At 38.6% G+C, this 21,343-nt stretch overlaps 1 protein-coding gene across 1 annotated transcript; it reads right to left on the reverse strand.

The window, feature by feature from the left end:
- Positions 1–2,256: 2,256 nt before the first annotated feature.
- Positions 2,257–9,957, reverse strand: krt8 (keratin 8). Its single transcript, XM_054791748.1, has 8 exons — positions 9,462–9,957; positions 7,243–7,451; positions 6,961–7,021; positions 4,920–5,015; positions 4,660–4,824; positions 4,447–4,572; positions 4,098–4,362; positions 2,257–2,986 (listed from the first exon to the last, which is right to left on the reverse strand). The coding sequence occupies exons 1-8, from the start codon at positions 9,843–9,845 to the stop codon at positions 2,754–2,756; spliced, it is 1,539 nt and encodes a 512-aa protein (XP_054647723.1). The 5' UTR covers positions 9,846–9,957; the 3' UTR covers positions 2,257–2,753.
- Positions 9,958–21,343: the final 11,386 nt, after the last annotated feature.

Raw genomic sequence — 21,343 nt, forward strand, 5'->3', positions numbered from 1 at the left:
TTGTGCATCCAAATGCACAACAACCCGGCATTTTTGATGAATAAACAACAATACAGCCAAGAATACTGTTGTATTCTGTTGTATAAAGGCGAACGCAAACGTGAATTTGGCTCCAAGATGGCTCCACGAGTCACGTGACCGTATTTTTTCGACTCGTCATGTTGTAACTCTCTCTATCAAGGGACTCTAGTGACTAATATTTCACCACATTATTACATCATGCATTCAACCAGAAGAGAGTGCATTTGGAATACAGGGAGCAAACAAATGTATTGTAATTAGTGTAAAAAGGGTAGGATTAAATAACCTTTGCTTCTTCCTGCTCCTTTTGGACATGTGGAACTGTGAATTGTAATATGTGATGTACTCCGATGTAAGTCATTACCATAAAAATTGGTGAATTTACATGCAAATCAAGCCAACAACAGGTCTTCTTAAATTAAGCAAAATTTAGACACAATCACACTTTTTGAAAATAAAATGTCCCATCCATATACAGTAATTTGAATATTTTTTTAATGTTTGTTAAACAGCTCATGTATAGAGAAACAATAAGTATGGTGGTAAACATAGCATGGGAGGAGTGAGCACATGCCAATGAGCACCATTGTTGGCTGCACAGTGGACGAGTGGCTTGCATGGTGGCCTGACAATCAGGTTATCTGGGTTCAAATCTCTGTTGCAACGTGATCTCTGTGTGGAGTTGCCATGTCCCATAAATACTGTATATAGGTTAGTTTAATTGGAGAAATTCTGAATGTGGGAAAGCCTGTTTTGAAGAACAATATTCTTAAAACTAGAATATGTAATAACATTATGCTTGAATCTAGCCTCATATAAGCAATTGATCAATGTGTGACTATTATAAGAACATATGGTGTAATTCTTATCGTGTAATAACAACATTTCTACTTAACTCTAGCTATGTCATCAAGGACAGCACACATCCACAACACTCATTATTCACACTCCTACCGTCAGGCAGACGCTACAGGAGTTTGAAGTCCAGGACCACAAGGCTGGCAAACAGCTTTTACCCACAGGCCATCAGGCTTCTCAACGAAGCACTCACACACGCCGCACGCAACACACGCACACACTCATAGCACTTTATTTATTTATTTATTTATTTGTATTATTTATTTGTATTAATGTCTCTTCTGTTGTTGTTGCTTAATTTATTGGTATATATGTTTATGTGTTTATGTTTCTTATGTTCTTATTCTTTCTTGTGTTTTCTTTCTTTTCGTGGGAGAATGAACAGAATAAGATTTTCATTGCATGGTATAACTGCTGTTTTACCATGCACATGACAATAAAACTCTCTTGAATCTTGAATGTGACAAGATTTGAGGGAAGAAGCAGATCTGTTGCTTTTTTCCACAGGTTTAATGCATTTCTATAAATGCAGTTAGAGTCACAGTTGCACAATCAATGCCATGTTACCTGGTTTGCTTTTTAATTTAGCTAGCGGCAGCAGGGTAAGTGAACAAGCTAACAGAGACGAATACCTGCGATTCCAGTGAAAAACCTGCGAGTTTTGGACAACTCAGTCAATACTCCACCATCTCCAGTGTGGCGTTCGGGATGGGTGACTGCAGTGGAAAGGCCCATGGTGCTATCTTACCAGCAAGCAAACTTATCATAATGCGGACTTAAGCCTTATCTGTGGAGTAAGCGTACGGCTGCTGGTCTCTCTAGAGTGCAGTAAGGGATAAATTGGGAACAAAGACCAAATTTACAAGCATACCTGGAGGGGTGCCCAATAATAGACTCTGTACAATCCATGTGGAGGAGCAGGCATCAGGTGCTGTGGACAGGGCAGTGACAAATAGTTGATTGATGACAGTCTTCATCCTGACCCAAAGATTGTTGTGGCCATCCCTCTTAGAGAAGGCAATGTGGTGCTCCATCTGTACCCAAAGCAGTTTCTGCTTCACAATATCAAAGTATATATTGATGTTTCCTCTCAATGAGCCACAGGTTTCCAGTTGCTGGCATCACTCATGCAGCCCCAGACCATGACTCTAGAACCACCATGCCTGACTGTACAGTATGGGCAAGTCACAACCTTGTTACTCACTTGTGTTGTCCTTTCTTTAAACAACAATGGCTGTGTTGACTCATTCTCAGTTAATAGTACTGTAAATGTATACTGTTATATAAGCTGTACACTGATTACTGTCATTCATATTTCTATATTATAGTCCCCTGAGTGCTCCTCAATGAGGGAGTCAAACAGAAACAAAAACAGCATGTTTTTCAGACATTTTTATTTGGTGTGGTAGCAAAAACAGCACCTCAGGACAACACTATCGTCACGTGGGCGCTCTCCGGTTACAGGACACGCACAGGCTGGGGGGAAGACATGCACTACCTACTGTAGCAGGAGTTTGATAGACATTAGTTAGACCATGGACACTTCAGTACGTTCACGTTCCTTCGACGCCACTGTTCACCACAAGGAGGAGGAGGGCAGCAGTCCTTTAGTGAGTGGAGTAGCTGTATGTTCAAATTTCGGAGTTGCCTTCACTTTTAACGTCACTTTCCAGAGACAGCTATCAGACATACACAATAGATTCTTTGGTCCCTTTCATGTAATTGGTAGCATATTTTATTGTTTATTATGTGACTGGCAAGCTTAAAACATGTTAATGACAAAAAAGATGTTAAGTGTGTGTGGGCGGGCTTGAAATGTAAGTGTAAAAACTACCAAAGAAGGACAAAAATAAAGGGAGCTCATAGAAACTAGCTCAATCCTCAATGACCTCGGAGGACTCGGACACCACTCGGCCGTCCTTGGTCTCAATCATCTTAATGACCACATTCTTCTTGCTCTGGGTGCTGGTGCTGTAGCTGCTGCCGCTGCTACTGCTGAAGCCGCCCAGGCCGCTGCCGTAGCCGCCGCTGCCGTAGCCGCTGCCGCCGTAGCCGCTGGAGTAGGTGCTGGAGTAGCTGCTCTTCATGTCCATGGGGACGTAACTCGCTGGGGAACCAGAACAACACATACACTTTTAGCAGGACTAAAATGCAATGGAGACATTGGTGGCGCACTTCTGCAACCAGCCGAGGCGCTGTTGAATCAGTTGCAGTATGTATGTACTGTGACCTCTCACTGCCCTCTGACACTGACTTTTATGAGTAATACAGAGCACTTAAATTCAAATGTGAAATTAATGTATATAAAAATAAAATTGTCAACTTAAAGTTGGAAAATTCCTTCGTGTGTGTCAGTCTTATTTTCTGCGATGCAGCTTAGATGCATTTTGTATTAACTACAGAACAGTGAAATTAATGTATATAAACATAAACATCTGCCATTGTTCTTATCATGAAGTCATTTTCTTAGCTTGTATTCCGTGAATTTACAATTTTACTGAATAATTGCAATTTAAAAAGTATATAAATAATTTGTAAAATGTTAAATGCTTTTTCTGCTATATGTAATGCAGAGCAGCAATTCAAATAAAAATAAAATAAAATTAATAATTAAAAAATAGTCACATGTAATACTGAATAGTGATTCAAATAAAACAAAAAAATTAATTATTAAAACATGAATTGAATGAAACAAATAATAACTATTTATATAATATATTATATATTTATGTAATTATATTAATTCTTATGCAATTTATTTAACAAGATAATTTAAAAATAAAAATAATTAAATATAAAAAAGATGTCTAATTATATATAACACAGAGCAGCAGTTCAAATAAAAGAATGCATGTATTAAATTATTAAATAAAAATCTAAATTATTAAAAATATATAAAATAAATGTTTTTAAAAATATCAACAATGTAATAAATATATAAAAACTTCCTTAGTATGTGTCTCCATCTTCCATATGCATTTTATATTTACTACAGAGCAGTGTTTCCATTGTAAAAAGCTGTTGAATAAACTTGCCTCAAAATCCTTATAGTGCTGCTTTTGGGAAAGAACTTCCCATTTGTGAGTCTCTGTTAGATTTTGCCATGTGAATTCTGCCTAGCAACAAGCAAGTATCTATGCAAACTAAGCAGGAAAAACTCATCTCTGAGAAATGTTCATTAAGACAAACACATTTGGAGTACGATGAAGGAGACTTACTGCTTTGTTTGGAAATGTTGATGGACTTGATGCCGTTGGCCAGTCTGTCCTCCTCGCCCTCCAGCAGCTTCCTGTAAGTGGCGATCTCGATGTCCAGAGCCAGCTTGACATTCATCAGGTCCTGGTATTCGCGAATCTGGCGGGCCATGTCCTGCTTGGCTCTCTGCAGTGCCTCCTCCAGGTCCCTGATGCGGGACTTGGCGTCCTTCACCGCCAGCTCGCCACGCTCCTCTGCCTCGGCAATCTGAGCCTCCAGGTTGGCGCGCTGGAAGAAATTTAGATCAGCAAATATGAAGGCACTTTCTCTGGATGATTTGGGTTTCAACGTGGGACTTCTCCATCGCCATACCTGTCCCTTGACTGCATCAATCTCAGATGTCAGCCTCTGAATCATGCGGTTAAGGTCTGCAATTTCTGTCCTGGTAGCCCTGAGGTCATCTCCATATCTGTTGGCGGATGTCTGCATCTCCTCATACTAAGGGAACATCAGCAAAACAATCCGTTTTAGGCACTAATTCTGAAACATGATTTTTTTTAAATGGCCAGACTGTTCTTTTTTTACCTTGGTCTTGTACCATGTCTCTGCCTCAGCCCGGGTGCGGTTGGCGATGTCCTCATACTGAGCCTTTACTTCTGCTACGATGGCGTCCATGTCCAAGTTACGACTGTTGTCCATCTCCACAATGACAGAAGTGTCCTTGATCTGGCTCTGGAGCTCACGCAGTTCCTAAACAAGAAAAATAACATTTTAATTCCAGCCGTCTAAGGAGTGCTATACTACGGTATAATATTACAAGTGTTTAAGTCTTTTTGTGTCCATACCTCCTCATAGATGGACCTGAGGAAGTTTATCTCATCTGTCAGACTCTCCAGCTTAGCCTCCAGTTCCACCTTATTCATGTAGGCCTCGTCAACATCCTGGACACAACAAAGAGATACATATGCTTTATATGTCTAATGTACAAGTAAGAACAGCAAGAATTTGATCGTAAAGTAACTTTAGAATATCAAATAAATAAGTGCATCTCCAAATGTGGTGAATTTTTCTATTATATATATATATATCTATCTATATATATAAAAATATCTATATATATAGTTTTTTTTCAGTTTTCTTTTTATCCCAAAAGACAACAAAAATACAAAACATTTGTTGGGATTCATAGAAAAGCATGTTCCTCCAAATAACCTCTTTTTTCCAAAATGCAAAAAACTAATCAAACAAATGGAAAAAAATGAATGAATGAATGAAAACAAAAAACATGTGTCTTCTTCTGATCCAAAAAGAAATGTATGTTATGTGGTTCTTGTGAATTTCTCTTGGAGATCAATAAAGTATCTATCTTCCATTACAAAGCATCTATTTGTTTGTTATTTTTTAATCAAAAACCAACAGAAGTTTTGGTCACTTTTTTCAAATGAAAATCTGGTATTTCCCATTTGTTTCAAGTTTTGCTTTTATTTAACCGAAAGAACAAAAAAAATGTTTCAAGTATGTCTTTGATAAAACATTGAGTGAGTTTTTTTCTTTGTATCCAAAAAAATAAATGTTTTTCCGGCGAAAAACATGTACAGTAATCCCTCATTTACAGTGGTTAATTGGTTCCAGACTCTACTGATAAGTGAATTTCCGCGAGGTAGAATTCGTTCTTTATAAATGTAATACTTTCATAGTTATGGAATAGAAAAGTTTACGATCTTCTAAATACGATTTTTAACCTTATTAGAGCCACCTAGACAGGAAATAACACCCATACACCAGACACAATACAATACACCTTACACCTTTACATTCATATAACCCAATATAGTAGATATAATCAGAGAAAATAAGCCATTTAAGACAGTTTACCTTGTCGGGGAGCAAGTGATGTTGAGAGTTCAGAGTTGAGTTTTAACTTGTGGTGGGCTATGGCCAGTAACATCAGCAACAACAGTGTGTTGTTGTTATGATTATTATGTTATTATTATTGTGCTTGTTGTGAGCTAATTTAAACCTGCAATAAAAGACGGTTGTTCAAGTCTGGTGCTTCGGTCGTGGTGGTCTCACCGAGCAATTACTGACACCTAGTGACCGATGTAGAATACTACATTCACAAGTTGGTTAATGGCTTATACTGTGTTTGTATTTTAGTTCATATAGCCATTTTATGCTTGAAAATGCTTAATTTGAAAATACATACGATTTGCTTAAATATGCATATTTATGGACTAATCATAGGCCGTAGTCAACCACAAAACAGCGATATTTTATACATTTTTTTTACGTTTGAAAAACCGCAAGTTTGAAAAACCGCAATAGAGTCAAGAAGAGATGTTGGAACCAAGATGTAGCGAGGGACGACCGTATCTCCAAATATTGCAATTTTTTAAATTTGAAAATCATTTGTTTTTACGGTAAAAAAAAAATCATGTATCTACACAGTTGTGATTTTTTTTATTTTTTTATTTTTCTAATCCACAACACAAAATATTTTAATTTTTTTATTTTTTGTTGTTTAATGAAAAGTTTGTATTTACACATTTAGTGAGGGTTTTTTTTCCCCAACAACAACAAAAGTTTTTAGGTGTTTTTGATTGTTCCAAAAACAAAGAAAGCCAATAACGCACCAAAAACTTGACATACGTGTTTTTCACTCAACACCCACACACTCAACGCCCTGTCTTGACTGTATATTTTATATCTCTCGACTCGACTAGTTGACGGCCACACTTCATTGTAAAACTATGTTCTTTCTTTTGCCTCTGTAGTTCTTTTGGTTTCTGATGAAAAGAAGAGTGGTGTGCTTCATATGAGAAGTGCATTGACTTGACTAACTAAAAAAAGAAAAAAAGAAAACAAAGTGAATTAAAGATTGCTGACCTTCTTGATGAGGACGAAGTCATTCTCACACTCTGTACGCTTGTTGATCTCATCTTCATACCTGGAAGACAAAGAGCGAGTGTCATACACCAATGAAACACTAGGAGGTGTAAGTCCTCCATCACTAAAGGCTGACTTTTCTCCCTTGGGAGTCCTTAGCTGGTTAGTGGAAACAAATGAAGAAAACAATACAAGTGTTTGTAACGCAGACATGCGCAGGCCTGCATGCTGCTGTGTGCAATGTGCAACTATACTTCTATTAATACAATCATATGTGCGCACTTGTTTTTGAAGTCCTCCACCAGGCCCTGCATGTTATGCAGGTCGGCCTCCAGCTTCATTTTGTCGTTGCCCAAGCTGTCCAGCTGTCTGCGCAGGTTGGCGATGTAGGCCTCAAACATGGCGTCGATGTTGGAGCGGGTGGTGGTCTGACCCTGCAGCAGGTTCCACTTGGTCTCTAGCATTTTGTTCTGCTGCTCCAGGAAGCGCACCTGTGAGGATACAGCAAAAGAGGAATAAATATTTGTGTTATTTGGTCAGATTTCTTGTCTAATACTCATTGCTTTCTCATACTTTTAAATCAAGTTGTTTTATTGACCATGCGTGTATGTACTGTATGGACATGAACACAAATATATACATTTTTCCTTCCTTTACTACTCAGTGGTTTACTAGTCTAGAATTGAAGAATCCTATTATTTTTAGAAATTAATTTGAATGTATACATGTAATTATTAATACAAGAAATAAATAGTCTTATTTAAAAGTATGTATATAATAAAATAATATTATTTATTATATATTATATTATTATTTTATTCTGACTATCATACAGTTTTACATTGAAAAAGATTTCAATAATTATGGGACATTATTATTTTTTAAATGTATTGTAATACATTGACAATCATGTATAATAATATAAAATAATAGTAATACATTTAATTATTTTTAATCTATGCATTTTTAAATAAAAAATATATAGTATACTAGAGGTCTGAAATACAGAATATAATTATATAATTATTATAATTAGATGTACGCCACATCTCGTCCAAAGCCAGCTGGGATAGGCTCCAGCATACCCCCGCAACTCTAATGACGACAAGAGGCATAGAAAATGAATGAATGAACTTCAAATTTGGCAAGTAAAAATATAGAATAAACATGGGCTCTGAATCTGACACAGTATTTTTGTATCGGTTTTAATATATATTAAAAAATGAATAAAAAAATATGGTCTTGAAATGGAGAATACATTTATTTTATTTTATAAATAAAAATATGTTAATGTTATATTTTAATTAAAAAAAATGCAAATAAGTAAGGGATGTGGTCCTGAAATAGAGAATTTTTTTAAACCTTAAAAATAAATATATTATGTCTGGGTCTGAAATGAAGACTATACTTGTATGTACAGTATTTTAATATATACTTTTAAAATATATTAAATATAATAATTATAATTAATAATATTCCTTCCACTTTCTAAAATTCTGACAATGACTTGTAGTGGGGTGAGGCTGGGAAGGAGGGGGACAGGGGGGGCGGTCAACCTGGCCATGTCTCCTGTTCGCCTTCTACAGTCATTGTTGATCTTATCTGTCTGCTTTGGAACTTTGCTGGCTTGCCTGTGCCTTTTTAGTACGGAAGGCCGTGACGTAGAACATGCATCCTGACAGGAGACGGAGGGAGGTGGGCGATGGAGGTGGGCTCGTAGGTTGTTGGGTTTGGGTACGGGGTGTGGAGGGAGAGAGAGAGAGAACATGGTGGAAAAATGTGGTGATGGAGGAACAGAGCGTGTTAACCCTTCTCCCCTTGTGCCTTCCTGTTTTTGTAAATGGAGCCTTTTGCAAAGGCAAATGCAGAGGGGAAAGGAGGAGGAGGAGGGATAGAGCAAAGTTTCATCTACAGGCAGATAGAGGGGTGGGGGTAAATATTTACCCAAGTTAGAAGTGTGACAGCAAAGGGTACACGTTACAATCTCACTGCTATTTGCTTGTATATTCTTTTAAATTGAAGAAACTACAAGGAAGTTTAACCTTGTTGCACCCAACAGCTGCTGTAAGGCGAACATGACACCGGCAGCCTTTTGAAATATTAACTCAGGCCTTATAAGAGCACACTTGTGATAAAATGAAGCATTTCAGTGCTCCAAAGGTCAGAGTTGGGGTGGGGGTGGGGTGAGCAATAAGAAAGAACCCCACCCCTGCTAAAGGGAGGAAACCAGTCCCAAGGTAACTTGTGCTGTGGCCTGACACACCCTTTGCTATCTTGCTCTCTTTTTGTCTGTACATCATGAAAAAAGCCGCCTGGGGTGGGAGGATGGGGTAGGGGCATGGGGAGCATTGGTGACGGGATCACCATTGGAATAAAAGGGTGTAGTTTGTTTCGAACCTTGCTTAACAAGGTTACATTGAAGTACATCAAGTTTATTGAATTCAACATGCATGAAAAGTAGTAGGGAGAAGCACAGCTTTAGTGTGCATCACTGGTCTTACCTTGTCAATGAATGAGGCAAAGCGGTTGTTGAGGGTCTTGATCTGCTCCTTCTCCTGGGTGCGGACAGCCTGGATGGTGGGGTCGATGGCCAGGTTGAGTGGGGCCAGCAAGCTCTTGTTGACAGTCACGGCGGTGATGGGGGCCTGGCCGATTCCCATGGAGCCCCCCATGCTCATGCCCATGCTGGAACCCAGGCCGTAGGCGTTGGAGCTGGTGATGCCCATGCCGAAACCCCTGCCGCCACTCCCGCCGTAGGAACTCTTGACAGTGTAGCTCTTGCGGGAGCTGATACCTCCCGATCCGGCGTAGGAGTTGCTGCTGAAGTTCCTGGGGGCGCTGGAGCTCTTCACGCTGTACGTGCTGGTCCTGTAACTGGCTGCCATGGTGAGATCTAGAGGTGGTTCTTTGCTTTTGTGCTGGATGAAGAAGTTTTTTTGGCAACGCAGGCAGGCAGGACAGCAGAGGGAAGAGAGACCAGAGTGGATAGGAAGAGTTGGGACTAGTGAGGAGTTTTAAAGCACTTGTTGCTGTATGGGAGGAGACTGTGCTGCACTCCTATTGGCTGCAGGCCTGAGCAAAGGCCTGGAGGCCGGGCTGTAATATTACACTCCTATGACACATTGTCAGCCACTGAAAACCATTACCTGACCTTCCTGCAGGCCTCCATGTTGTAACAGAAAACTTTTTTGGAGGCTTTGCTGCTTACTACTGTACTGTGAACAATGTTGTCAAGGCTGGTCTGCTATCAGTTTAGAGTACTCTCTTAAAACTACTTCAGCCTGAAACTATGCATATCAAACATTAATTATATTTGTGGGGTTTTACCCCTTTGAAGCCTGTCAACTGTTTTATTTTATTGAAAAAACAAATAATGCACTTATATATGAAATAAATTATTATTGTGTTTATGCCCAGAGATGGGTCATTGATCGGCAGGAACATTGATTTTGATGCATTGTTATTTTTTCCACAGCATCAGATTCTAAATAAAAACTCTCACTCAAGGACCAAATATGTCAGCTTCCCAAAAATTGCTATAAAATTAATATATTTTTATATTTTATTCCACTTTAAACGACTCCCTCTTTTAAAACTACTTCTGCCTGAAATATACATATCAAATACAGCAGAACACTCGGTTAGTGTGTTTTTCAGTTAAGATAAAAAATGTATGGCAAAATTTTGCCTTGGATTGTGTAAATTTCCCAGTTAGCGTCCAATACGGTGCATATCTTATTGAGTTATTAATACACTAAGCGAGTCCAGCTGTGTTCTTTATGTATTTCATTACCAAACATACTTGTTAGCTGCCTATTAGCTAAATCAGCGGTCAACAAACACGTCTTCAATCAAGGTAAAAATGGCGTTAAATTCTACATTTATTCCTTTTATTTGTCATTTCTATATATTTATATGCATTTAGAATTGTTTTCCGCCTGTAAAATTATAACTGTAAAACTGTAAAAATGTGTTTTATTTGAACATTTTTGGCTTTCTGGAGTCAGATCTTAGAACTATCTATAGAACTGTTTTTTTTATCAGGAAAATAAATTAAAATAAAGTGAAAACAAGCACCTACACAGTCGTCCCTCGCTATGTCACAGTTTGAATATTGCTCCCTCACTATATAGCGTTTTTTCAAAAAATAATTAATTAATAAAGGATTGCCTATTATTAATCAATATTCAATGAAGTTATATGTAGTATTCTGGTCACTATGCATCAGTAATGTTATGAGACCTGATGTTAGATTACATTACCTTTCACACTGCATAGTGACTGGCCAAAGAGCCAGCATAGCGGAGCCGACATGCCATGGCTGAGATCGAATGAAAAAAAGTTTCTTCTCTCATTCTGTGTGGAAGTGGTACGTTTTTGGCTTCTTTGTCCTCCTCCCCCCTTCGTTTGAAACACTTTCTTAAGTTTAGATTAAGTAAATTGGAGAGGCTAATTAGTTAGCTCAGAAGCTTGCTATGCTAGCGGCAACTGTTTGTTGTCCCTGCAGTGATCCCGTAGCCTGAGCAATGTGATGAGCCTGAGCAATGTAAACAAAGAATAATAGTGTAAAAGTGACTATTGGGGTGTTCAGCTCATGTCTACAGGGCTCCAATAATGTTAAAACCTGGATTTAGAAAGTCATAAACATGTTTTCTATGCTCTAACTACAAAAATATTCAGTTTATTAATATTGAATCCTACTTCGCAGAAATTCACTTATAGCGGTCAAAAATAAATGATTCGAAAATTAATATAAGAATGAATATCCTCTGACAAATTCCACCTATAGCCAAAATGACATATTAAAAATAAAAAAAACTGAAAGGCAAAACATATCCCCAGGATCTTTAAGGGATTCATGAATGACAACAGTTAATGCAGAACCAATGGAATTTGACTATTATTTTACAATCAGTATGTCACAAAAACTAATATATGTGTCCACACTGTAGCATGCAGGATCTCCCTCATTTGTTTCACATGTAGACAACAAATTTGTCATCAACACATTTCAGCAATGCAGTTTGTTATTATCTTACTTTTAAAAAATGAATCGCTTTCACTAAATGTATCTGTTATTGTTACGTTGCAATACCGTTATTCAAGACAACTTTCCTGTCTTTTTTTCCTCCCGTCTCCTTAAGATTGTTTTAACAGGCCAGTTTCCTGTCTTTATTCTAGATCGGGGTGGGGATCCTTTTTCCTATCAGGGGCTGTTTAAGTTTTGATAAAGTACTAAATAGATACTAATTACTAAAATACACTACATTTATGAAAAAATGCAACAATCAAACTAATGTTTGCTGTTATAAGCACTTTTGTTGTAGTGTACAATAAGTGGCTGTGGGTTGAGAGCTGGACAGGATTACAAACACCATTAATAATCATACCATCACTACCTAACTAAAGTCTTTATCTTTATCTTATCTTTTAACTTAATTCTTTTTTTTGAAAATAATAATTATATATCCAATAATATATAATATAAATATATATACTGAATATGAAAATATACAAATTATATATGTACTGTATTTATATATATATATATATATATATATATATATATATATATATATATATATATATATATATATATTTTTTAAATAATAAATATTACATTTAATCATTACCACACGGTGGTCTAGTGGTTAGCATGTTGGCCACACAGTCAGGCAGGAGATCAGGAAGACCTGTGTTCGAATCACCGTTGGGCATTTTCCATGTGGAGTTTGTATGTTCTCCCTGTGCGTGTGTGGGTTTTCTCCGGGCACTCCGGTTTCCTCCCACCTTCCAAAAACATGCATGTTAGGTTAATTGGAGACTCTAAATTGTCCATAGGTATGAATGTGAGTGTGAATGGTTGTTTGTCTATATGTGCCTTGGGATTGGCTGGCGACCAGTCCAGGGTGTACCCCGCCTGTCGGCCGAAGTCAGCTGGGATAGGCTCCAGCATAACCCCGTGACTCTGAGGATGAGGATGCACCCTTGGTAACGAGTCGTAAAAAGTAGCAACCTGGTTAATGACTAACCTGAGCAATGCCTGGGCTACGTCCTGTCCTACTGCCTATAACTTCCAGTGCAAATTAATTTTGAGGCCGCTCCATCTTTCGGACTGCAAAAAAACCCCACAAAAAACAAAGTAAAAGCTAAACAAAAGCCCAGATTAATGCTTGGATGCTCGCTGAATTGAGGTCTAGTGATATTACCACTTTTCATTATGTGTTTCACCTTTCCTGAAGCACTACAACGACCCTTCCAGAATGTGGGCATACTGTATTTGCAGCGATGACGTCTATTGATGTAGAAGATTAAGAGCGGCTCCTGATAAAAGTTGACCCAAGAGTGGACTTGTTGGCTTTGGCTCGTCACATAACATCCATCACCGCTCAGGTATCTTTCATCCAGACATTTTACTGTTGTGTTCGCACTTTTGGGGAGCTTTAGAGCTCAAGATTCTTTGGTTATTACCGTCAAGTTCTCAATAGAAGACTGAGCTGTACACTTTCTACCAGCTGTCTTTCATTACGATGGGACCTGGATTATGTTAGACTTAACATAAAGCAATTTAGCATGGACCCTTTTGTACTGTTACAAAGACATTTAAGACAATATCCTACTGTTTGTTATCTGTGCCAATTTACACTACAGTCACGTGTCTCCAATACAACATATGTGGTATTATATACATGTTATGACCTTCATCCTAATGTGAACATAATATGACTCATCTTTCGTTCAACGACCACAACATTTAGTACCAATTGAGGGTCTCTAATAGTAAAATAAAACAAAATACATTTTGATTGACATTACGTACCCATAAGAAGAAGTATTAAAACCAAAACAAAATAATTATAATTATGCGACTGTCATCGTGTATTCATTCATTAAAGCTTTATTATTTCAGTTGTCATTTTGTAAGGTAAAAATAGAACTAAAAATAAAATATAATTCAATGAAATAACATTTTTGGTTGGAACTGTCAGTGAGGTATTACTAACTGAGCAATAACCGGATTAAAAAAATAAAAATAAAATACAATTTTGATGTAGACTGCCTGAGAGGTGTTAATAGAACAATATCTTCATTATTGTGGTTGTAGTTTACACAGGCATTGAACTGCATTGCAAGCCTTTTTCATCTTAAGACCCAAATTGTAAATGTGGTTGTACAGTATATCATGTGTTGCCATAACAGTGACATGTATCTGACTACTGATAAACAACACAGAACAGATACAATTCCTCGAGACATAATCTAAAAAGTTTGTTTACCAAGAAAATGATGACGTTTATTATCTGAGAGAACATATTGTTAGATTAAAGCTGAACATTACTATCTTTGTTCATTTTTACTAAGCAGTTCTTGTAAAGCATTGCATTCGATGGTGCAGGCCTATTCATCATTCTTGCATGCTGATATCACTCATAACTTCCAGCAATGTAACTTCACTTTTTTTCCTCACTAGGCTGCGATCCACCAAGGCCCACCCCGCCCAGCGTTCTCTCCTCCTTCCTCCCTCCCTAGTCCCTCGCCATGGTGACTCATGGCTTAACATTAACCAGTCCAAGCCTCAACGCCATAACCTCTCCTCCTCTGTTTCTTTTTCATTTCTTCCTTCTCCTTTCCCGCCATTGGCACATCTCCTGCATCATCGTCATGGAAATGTACCAAAATAAAACTCACATCCTCCCCTTTAGACCGCAGCAGATGCCAGCCAGAGCAGAGGCATTCAACACAGGGCTGCAAAGCAAAAGAGGGCTCTGACCCAAAGCCTAAAAAGAACATTTGGCAATATTGCTACCATGTTGTGACTGTGACTGAGAGAAAGCGAAATGTGCATCAATAAAGTTGCTTTGCGAAACCAACATGGCAGTAGAGAAGGCATTATGATTGCATTATAATTATGTGGCTGGTTGATTCAAATCTACAGAAACGGGAACTATTGTCAGTGCTTGGAAGGATTTCACCAATTCTGAGTTTGAGTCATCATGTGGTTGACTGTGAACCATCTGTCCATCGACAGTCAAGAATACAATCCTGCTAAATGCTCACCAAATTACTGAGTTGTGGCAAACACACCAGTGTTTATCTAAAAGGGACAATAATATAGAAATGAAATGTGCATATACTAGTGTTCAGTGTACAGTATGTACAGCAGAGCAGCAGGGGTGTGACAACATTAAACCGTGACAATATTTCTCAGGTGTCTTGAGGGAGCAGGCCAGCCAGATGTCTATTGGACTGTGAACTATGCCATCACTACTGTGAATGATCATACATGTAATATGGAAGTGGCAGTGCTTTGTGTACACTATCAACCTCGCAACCCAGCCTACAGTACCTTTTCATCAACAACTGTGGCGGTGTTCATGTCCAAGCAGGAGTTGTAGTAAACTTACTTAAGATTTGTCAGATCGAAACACAATCGCTGCATATGACTTCTATCAACACATGTGATACGAGCGTCTAATTCTGACCTACTCAATGGTAATGCACTCTAAACATCATGGGAACTGTAGTTCTTTCAGCATAAATATAAAGCTAATCTACTGCAATCTGCGGTACATTTTACACGTGTCTTTACATAACTACACATGAACATAAATGATTAGTAGCAGCAGCTACAACTGCCGTCTTTATTTTAACTTTTATCATTTTTACTTTTTGTTACAATTTGTGGAAGGAAGTTCACCAGTTAAAAGCATCATGCTTAGGCCAAAATGCAAAGTTATAAAACATTTCAAAATGTACCAGCATTGTTTTGTGACTCAGTTAAATAAAAAAGTCTGTTTGTCCAGTCCTATATCCCGACATTCACTTGTGCTGCCAGCTAATTAGACAGTGTAGTGAGGTTGTAGTGTCCTCACCCCAACAGAAACATCCAAAGAGGCTAATGCAGGAATTTATTAGGAATTTATTATTACAATTTAATGCCACCAGATAATGGTCCACCTGCCCCACAATTATAATGGCATCCCTGTCTATCGTCCTCCATGAAGCAGGAAGTTGCCTGCTAACTAACAAACAAATGATAATTATTATTTGTAATTGTGTAAACAATTCAGCCTTCGCTGGGGTTTGTGCTCTGCTAAGTGACATTCTAGTTGTCGGTGATCATCTCATGTTGGCCCAAGACTTTTGCACAGAGCTCCACTGTGGAAGTCACACAAATTCCAAGCCGTAAGACTCTAGAAGTGTCCAAATACTTTTGTCCAGCACTATGCTTTCTTGTCAAAGTATCAGAGTGTTTTGTTGCTTTTTGATGTTCACCAGTGGTTGACTTCCTTTTACACTTTTAAGATTTTTTTTTAATGTAGTTCGTAAGGTTTTTATGTGGCTTTTTTTTCCCAGAAAAATCTGCCCACATGATACAGTACTTGATATTTTTGTGCAATTTCCTACTAAAATCTTATGCAAACAAATAGTGACATGTCATAAGGAGTACGGCCTCAGCTCTCATCATTTTAATCATGATTAAACATCGCAAACACTTCACCGTGTGTGTATTTTGAGGTCAAGAGTGCGGGTCACACCCATCAACACTCATCATAGTCAGCACTTACAAACACACATACAATGGCAAATTGCAACATACTTTGTGGACAGAGATAGGTTCCCTAAGATGTCTCTATGCTGGGACGTCTACTATGGATTCTTAGCGACTAAAGGTCCACATAGAGTGTGTGCGTGCATGCATGTATCCTGTGGTATAGTCCACATGGCTGGCTTGACCTCAGTCACAAGAAATATCAGACCCACCTTACTTGTGATCAGACAGATGATACACAATCATTCTGCAAAGAGCACGCTTCTGGTGCTGTGCCATTGTTTTTATGATGAAATAGACCAATAGTAAACATCATTTGATTTCTGATAGTGCCCTCTTTGGCTTTTTTCACCATAAATAATAATGGAAATAGAAATAATCTGTTCCAGCATCAATATGTAAATGGTCTTCCACTTTATAGCACTTTCCCACCTCCAAAGTACTCAAAGCTTTGACACTGTTAGCACATTTACTTACTGATGACGCAGCATCAAGAGCAGCTGGGGGTTCAGTTTCTTGCCCAAGGACACGATCACGGGAGGACAGAGAATTGAACCCGCAATGTTCAGTGTGAGAGACAACCACTCTACCACCTGAGCCATGCCGCCCCTCAAGTCGTTATTAACTGAACAGGCAATTTTTAATTAACACATTGATCAACTTATTTATGTCATGAAGGTGTAAAAAATAAAATACGCCTTGTTAATATTAGCACAAAAAGCACCTCACGCATCATATTTAAGCATTGTTAATTGTCATATAGGTGTAAAAAAAAAAATCAATTAAGCTTTTAAACAATTGAGGATGTGCATGATCATGTTGGACGTAAGTATTGAGACACCACTGGAGTTTTACTGCTTACTAATTGGCTTGGATGTCGCAGCAAATCCGTAAAATGATGGATGGCTGGATTATTCAGTTCAATTAAATTTTTATTTATATAGCACCAAATCACAACAAAAGTTATCTCAAGGCACTTTCCACATTAAGTAGGTCTATGAACGCACTCCTCATAAATGAAAAAAGAAACCAGCTGAACTCCACATGAGCAAGCATATCTATTGGCCATGATTGAAATGGTGACATATTGTGCATCTTTAGAGGGATAGTCTTACCTCAAAAAGTACAAATTGTACATTTTCAAAGGCATCGGTTTAACCTATGAATACTCAACAGTTGCTTACAGTGGTGTGAAAAAGTGTTTGCTCCCTTCCTGATTTCTTATTTTTTTGCATGTTTGTCACACCTAAGTGTCTCAGATCATCAAAGTAATTTAAATATTAGTCAAAGACAACACAACTGTTGCCCAAACACAAAAGGTGATTGCCCCATAAAATATAAATAACTTGTTGGGCCACCCTTACCAGCAACAACTGCAATCAAGGGTTTGAGATAACTTGCAATGAGTCTCTTACAGCGCTGTGGAGGAATTTTGGCCCACTCATCTTTGAATTGTTGTAATTCAGCCACAATGGAGGGTTTTCGAGCATGAAGCGCCATTTTAAGGTCATGCCACAGCATCTCCATAGGATTCAGGTCAGTTCTTTGACTAGGCCACTCCAAAGTCTTCATTTAGTTTTTCTTCAGCCATTCAGAGGTGGACTTGCTGGAGTGTTTTGGATCATTGTCCTGCTGCAGAACCCAAGTTGGTCTCAGCTTGAGGTCATAAACAGATGGGCAGTCATTCTCCTTCCGGATTTTTTGGTAAACAGCAGAATTCATGGCTTCATTTATCACATAAAGTCTTCCAGCCCCAGACCATCACACTACCACGACCATATTTTACTGTTGGTATGATGTTCTTTTTCTGAAATGCGGAGTTACTTTTACGCCAGGTGTAATGGGACACACACCTTGCAAAAAGTACAACATTTGTCTCGTCAGACCACAGAGTATATTCCCAAAGGTCTTGGGGATCATCAAGGTGACGAGCCTTAGTGTTCTTTTTGTTCAGCATTGGTTTTCGTCTTTGAACTCTGCCACGTAGGCCCTTTTTGTCCAGTGTCTTTCTTATGGTGCAGTCATGAACACTGACCTTAACTGAGGCAAGTGAGGCTTGCAGTTCTTTGGATGCTGTTGTGGTGTCTTTTGTGACCTCTCGGATGAGTCGTCGCTGAGCTCATGGGGTCATTTTGGTTGGCCGGCCACTCCTGGAAAGGTTCATCTTAATGCCTGTCACTGTTTTTGGCTGTGAGAGCCAAAGCTTTAGAAATGGCTTTATAACCTTTTCCAGACTGATAGATCTCAATTAATCTCAGTTAAATTATGGATTAACTGTGGGGACAAACACTTTTTCACACCACTGTATTTCTGCACACAATTACAGTGTTGTGTGATCTGAAGCTAGAGCAAGAACAATGGCCGTGTTGGAAGCAATATTTGTTTAATAGTAAGCAACGTGTTCTCGTGAGAATTTACTTAGTAGGAAATGGTAAGAAAAGTCAAGTACATACACGATTGGACTATTGAGCGATATATTGCCAGACCATGGCACCAACATAAATAACACCACCCATCTTGGCAGAAGTAGCATATCTGAATAATTTCTCACAATAACAGGCTTCTCAGCATCTTTATTATTGTTGGCAAATTATACATTTGGCTTAAATAGGTTGATTTTCTCTCCTTTTTTACAACCATTTTTCAAGTTATCAATAAGATCAGGTTGTCCGGCAGGCTTTCCTGTCAGGATACACAGTAATTACTATGCACATAAACGAGCCTTTGTGTTTTTTAAGACCCCATTGTGTTGTGTGTGTTTGAACATTGTACAACATTAAGTTGTGTAAAAAAGCAGCCTCCCTCTTCGCTGGCACTGAGCTGTTTTTTTTACTACACTTTCCTCCAGAACACCAGGTTCCTTGGAAAGTTCTGGAAAAATTGAGAGTGGAAAACATGGAGCAGCGGCCTCGGTCTTTGATTTAAGCGTTGTATATCAAATGTCAGATTCATGTGTGCAATCATACTAAAATAAAAGCAACTAACCTTCAATGCCACCAAAATTGCCTGTTTGGGAAATGCACGAGAGCACCACATATGGGACACTGAAAGGTGGAAGAAAGTGGAAATGGAACCTTGATGGACTCGATGGTTTCCAACATTACTGGCATTACAAGGAGATACCACCTGAGATGTTTTCTACAACGGCACAGTGAAGCACCATCATGATCTGGGGTACTTCTTCATTCAATGGAACAATGGTGCTTCAGATTGTGCAGGGGTGTCAAACGGCTGATGGCTATGTGGAGATGTTGCAGAGGGCATCCCTCATGACTGAAGGCCCTCGTCTGTGTGGTAATGACTGGGACAATGCTGTAATTGACAATGATAACGACACTGTTTTGGGCCATCCTGTGTGTTCCCCTGATCTCAATTGAGAACATTTGGGGAATTGCAATAGAAGTTTACAAAAATGGACATCAGTTCCATTCAGTGAATGCCCTCTGTGAAGCCATCTTCACCACCTGGGAACACTGGTGATTAACAAGAATGGCGCAGCTACTCATTACTGAGTCCTTTTCGGAACGATTTTTCTATTTTAGGGTTTTTTTTTAGCTATGGTCTTAAACTTCTGATCAGCTGATGAACAGCCCATTTCAAATTAATGGTTGTTTGCAATAAATTGCTTAGTCAAAAACTCTTTGGTCTCTCGCCCATTTGTTCTTTTTGCATTTTCAAATTCTACTTAGAGCCTTCTTTAGACCAAACAGTGCTTTCCTTATCCATGTTGTCTGAGAATAGAATATATGTTTATTTTCTTATTTTCTTACAAGCTATTTTTAGGTATGTTAGATGGTGTTTTACCTTGACATGAATCGCCCATTACCTGAAGTCTTCCTCAGAAGTGTCACCTGACCACTGTGAAGTGTCGCTTATCAGCTGTAATTTTGAGGCGTGGCCAACCTGATACACCTGACAGATCTACATGGTTGTCTACGCCCCACTAAAAAACTAAAATATGAAACTAAATATAAGAAACTAAATATAAATTTGATTGCATGGTGGCCTAGTGGTTGCATGTTGGCCTCACTGTCAGGTGATCGTGGGTTCTGTGTGGAGTTTGCTTCCCCTGCATGTTAACTCCCCGTGCGTGCGTGGGTTTTCTCCGTGTACTCCGGTTTCCTCCCACATTCCAAAAACATGCATGTTAGGTAAACTGGTGAGTCTAAATTGTCCATAGGTATGAATGTGAGTGTGAATGGTTGTTTGTTTATATGTGCCCTGCGATTGGCTGGCGACCAGTCCAGGGTGTACCCCGCATCTCGCCCGCCTGAAGTCAGCTGGGATAGGCTCCAGCATACCTGCGACACTAGTGAGCGACAACCAGTACAGGAAATGGATGGATGGATAAACATATATTCAATAAGAAGATAAAATTAACCTTAACAGGTAAAATGTTTCTCCCCATTAAGGGGTCAATATGTTATAGTAGATGATATGACATACAGTAGAAACACCACTGATGATGCTTGGAATTTTCTTTGGAAGATTCATTTTTATTTGAAGACGGACACATCGCCACTCCCTCTCTATTAACATTCAACCGTGAATCTTAGTGACGAGAGCCTGTTGGAGTTCATATTTTCCATTGTGTAGTAGAAAGCTGAGGCTTACAGACAATTTGGCACATTTCATTTGAAAATGACGCATTCTGGCAAGTGAGTCATTTTAGGCGTCACATGGTCCTTCAAGGAACTCTAAGTATGAACTTGTCTTCCAAGTGATGACATAAAACATGTCAAAAGAATGCAACGTAATTCTGAAATTCATTATCAGACGTAACATTGTTGACCTACTGGTAACCTTGTTTTAATGCATAATTACGTTTTT

Source organism: Dunckerocampus dactyliophorus, chromosome 1, assembly GCF_027744805.1.
Source record: "Dunckerocampus dactyliophorus isolate RoL2022-P2 chromosome 1, RoL_Ddac_1.1, whole genome shotgun sequence".
NCBI classification, from domain to species: domain Eukaryota; kingdom Metazoa; phylum Chordata; class Actinopteri; order Syngnathiformes; family Syngnathidae; genus Dunckerocampus; species Dunckerocampus dactyliophorus.

Coding starts and splice junctions, on each gene's coding strand:
- krt8 (XM_054791748.1), bottom strand. CDS start 9,845: ATGGCAGCCAGTTACAGGACCAGCACGTACAGCGTGAAGAGCTCCAGC. Junction 7,022..7,242: donor GTGGAGGACTTCAAAAACAA/GTGCGCACATAT, acceptor TTTGTCTTCCAG/GTATGAAGATGAGATCAACA. Junction 4,573..4,659: donor AGACATGGTACAAGACCAAG/GTAAAAAAAGAA, acceptor ATGTTCCCTTAG/TATGAGGAGATGCAGACATC.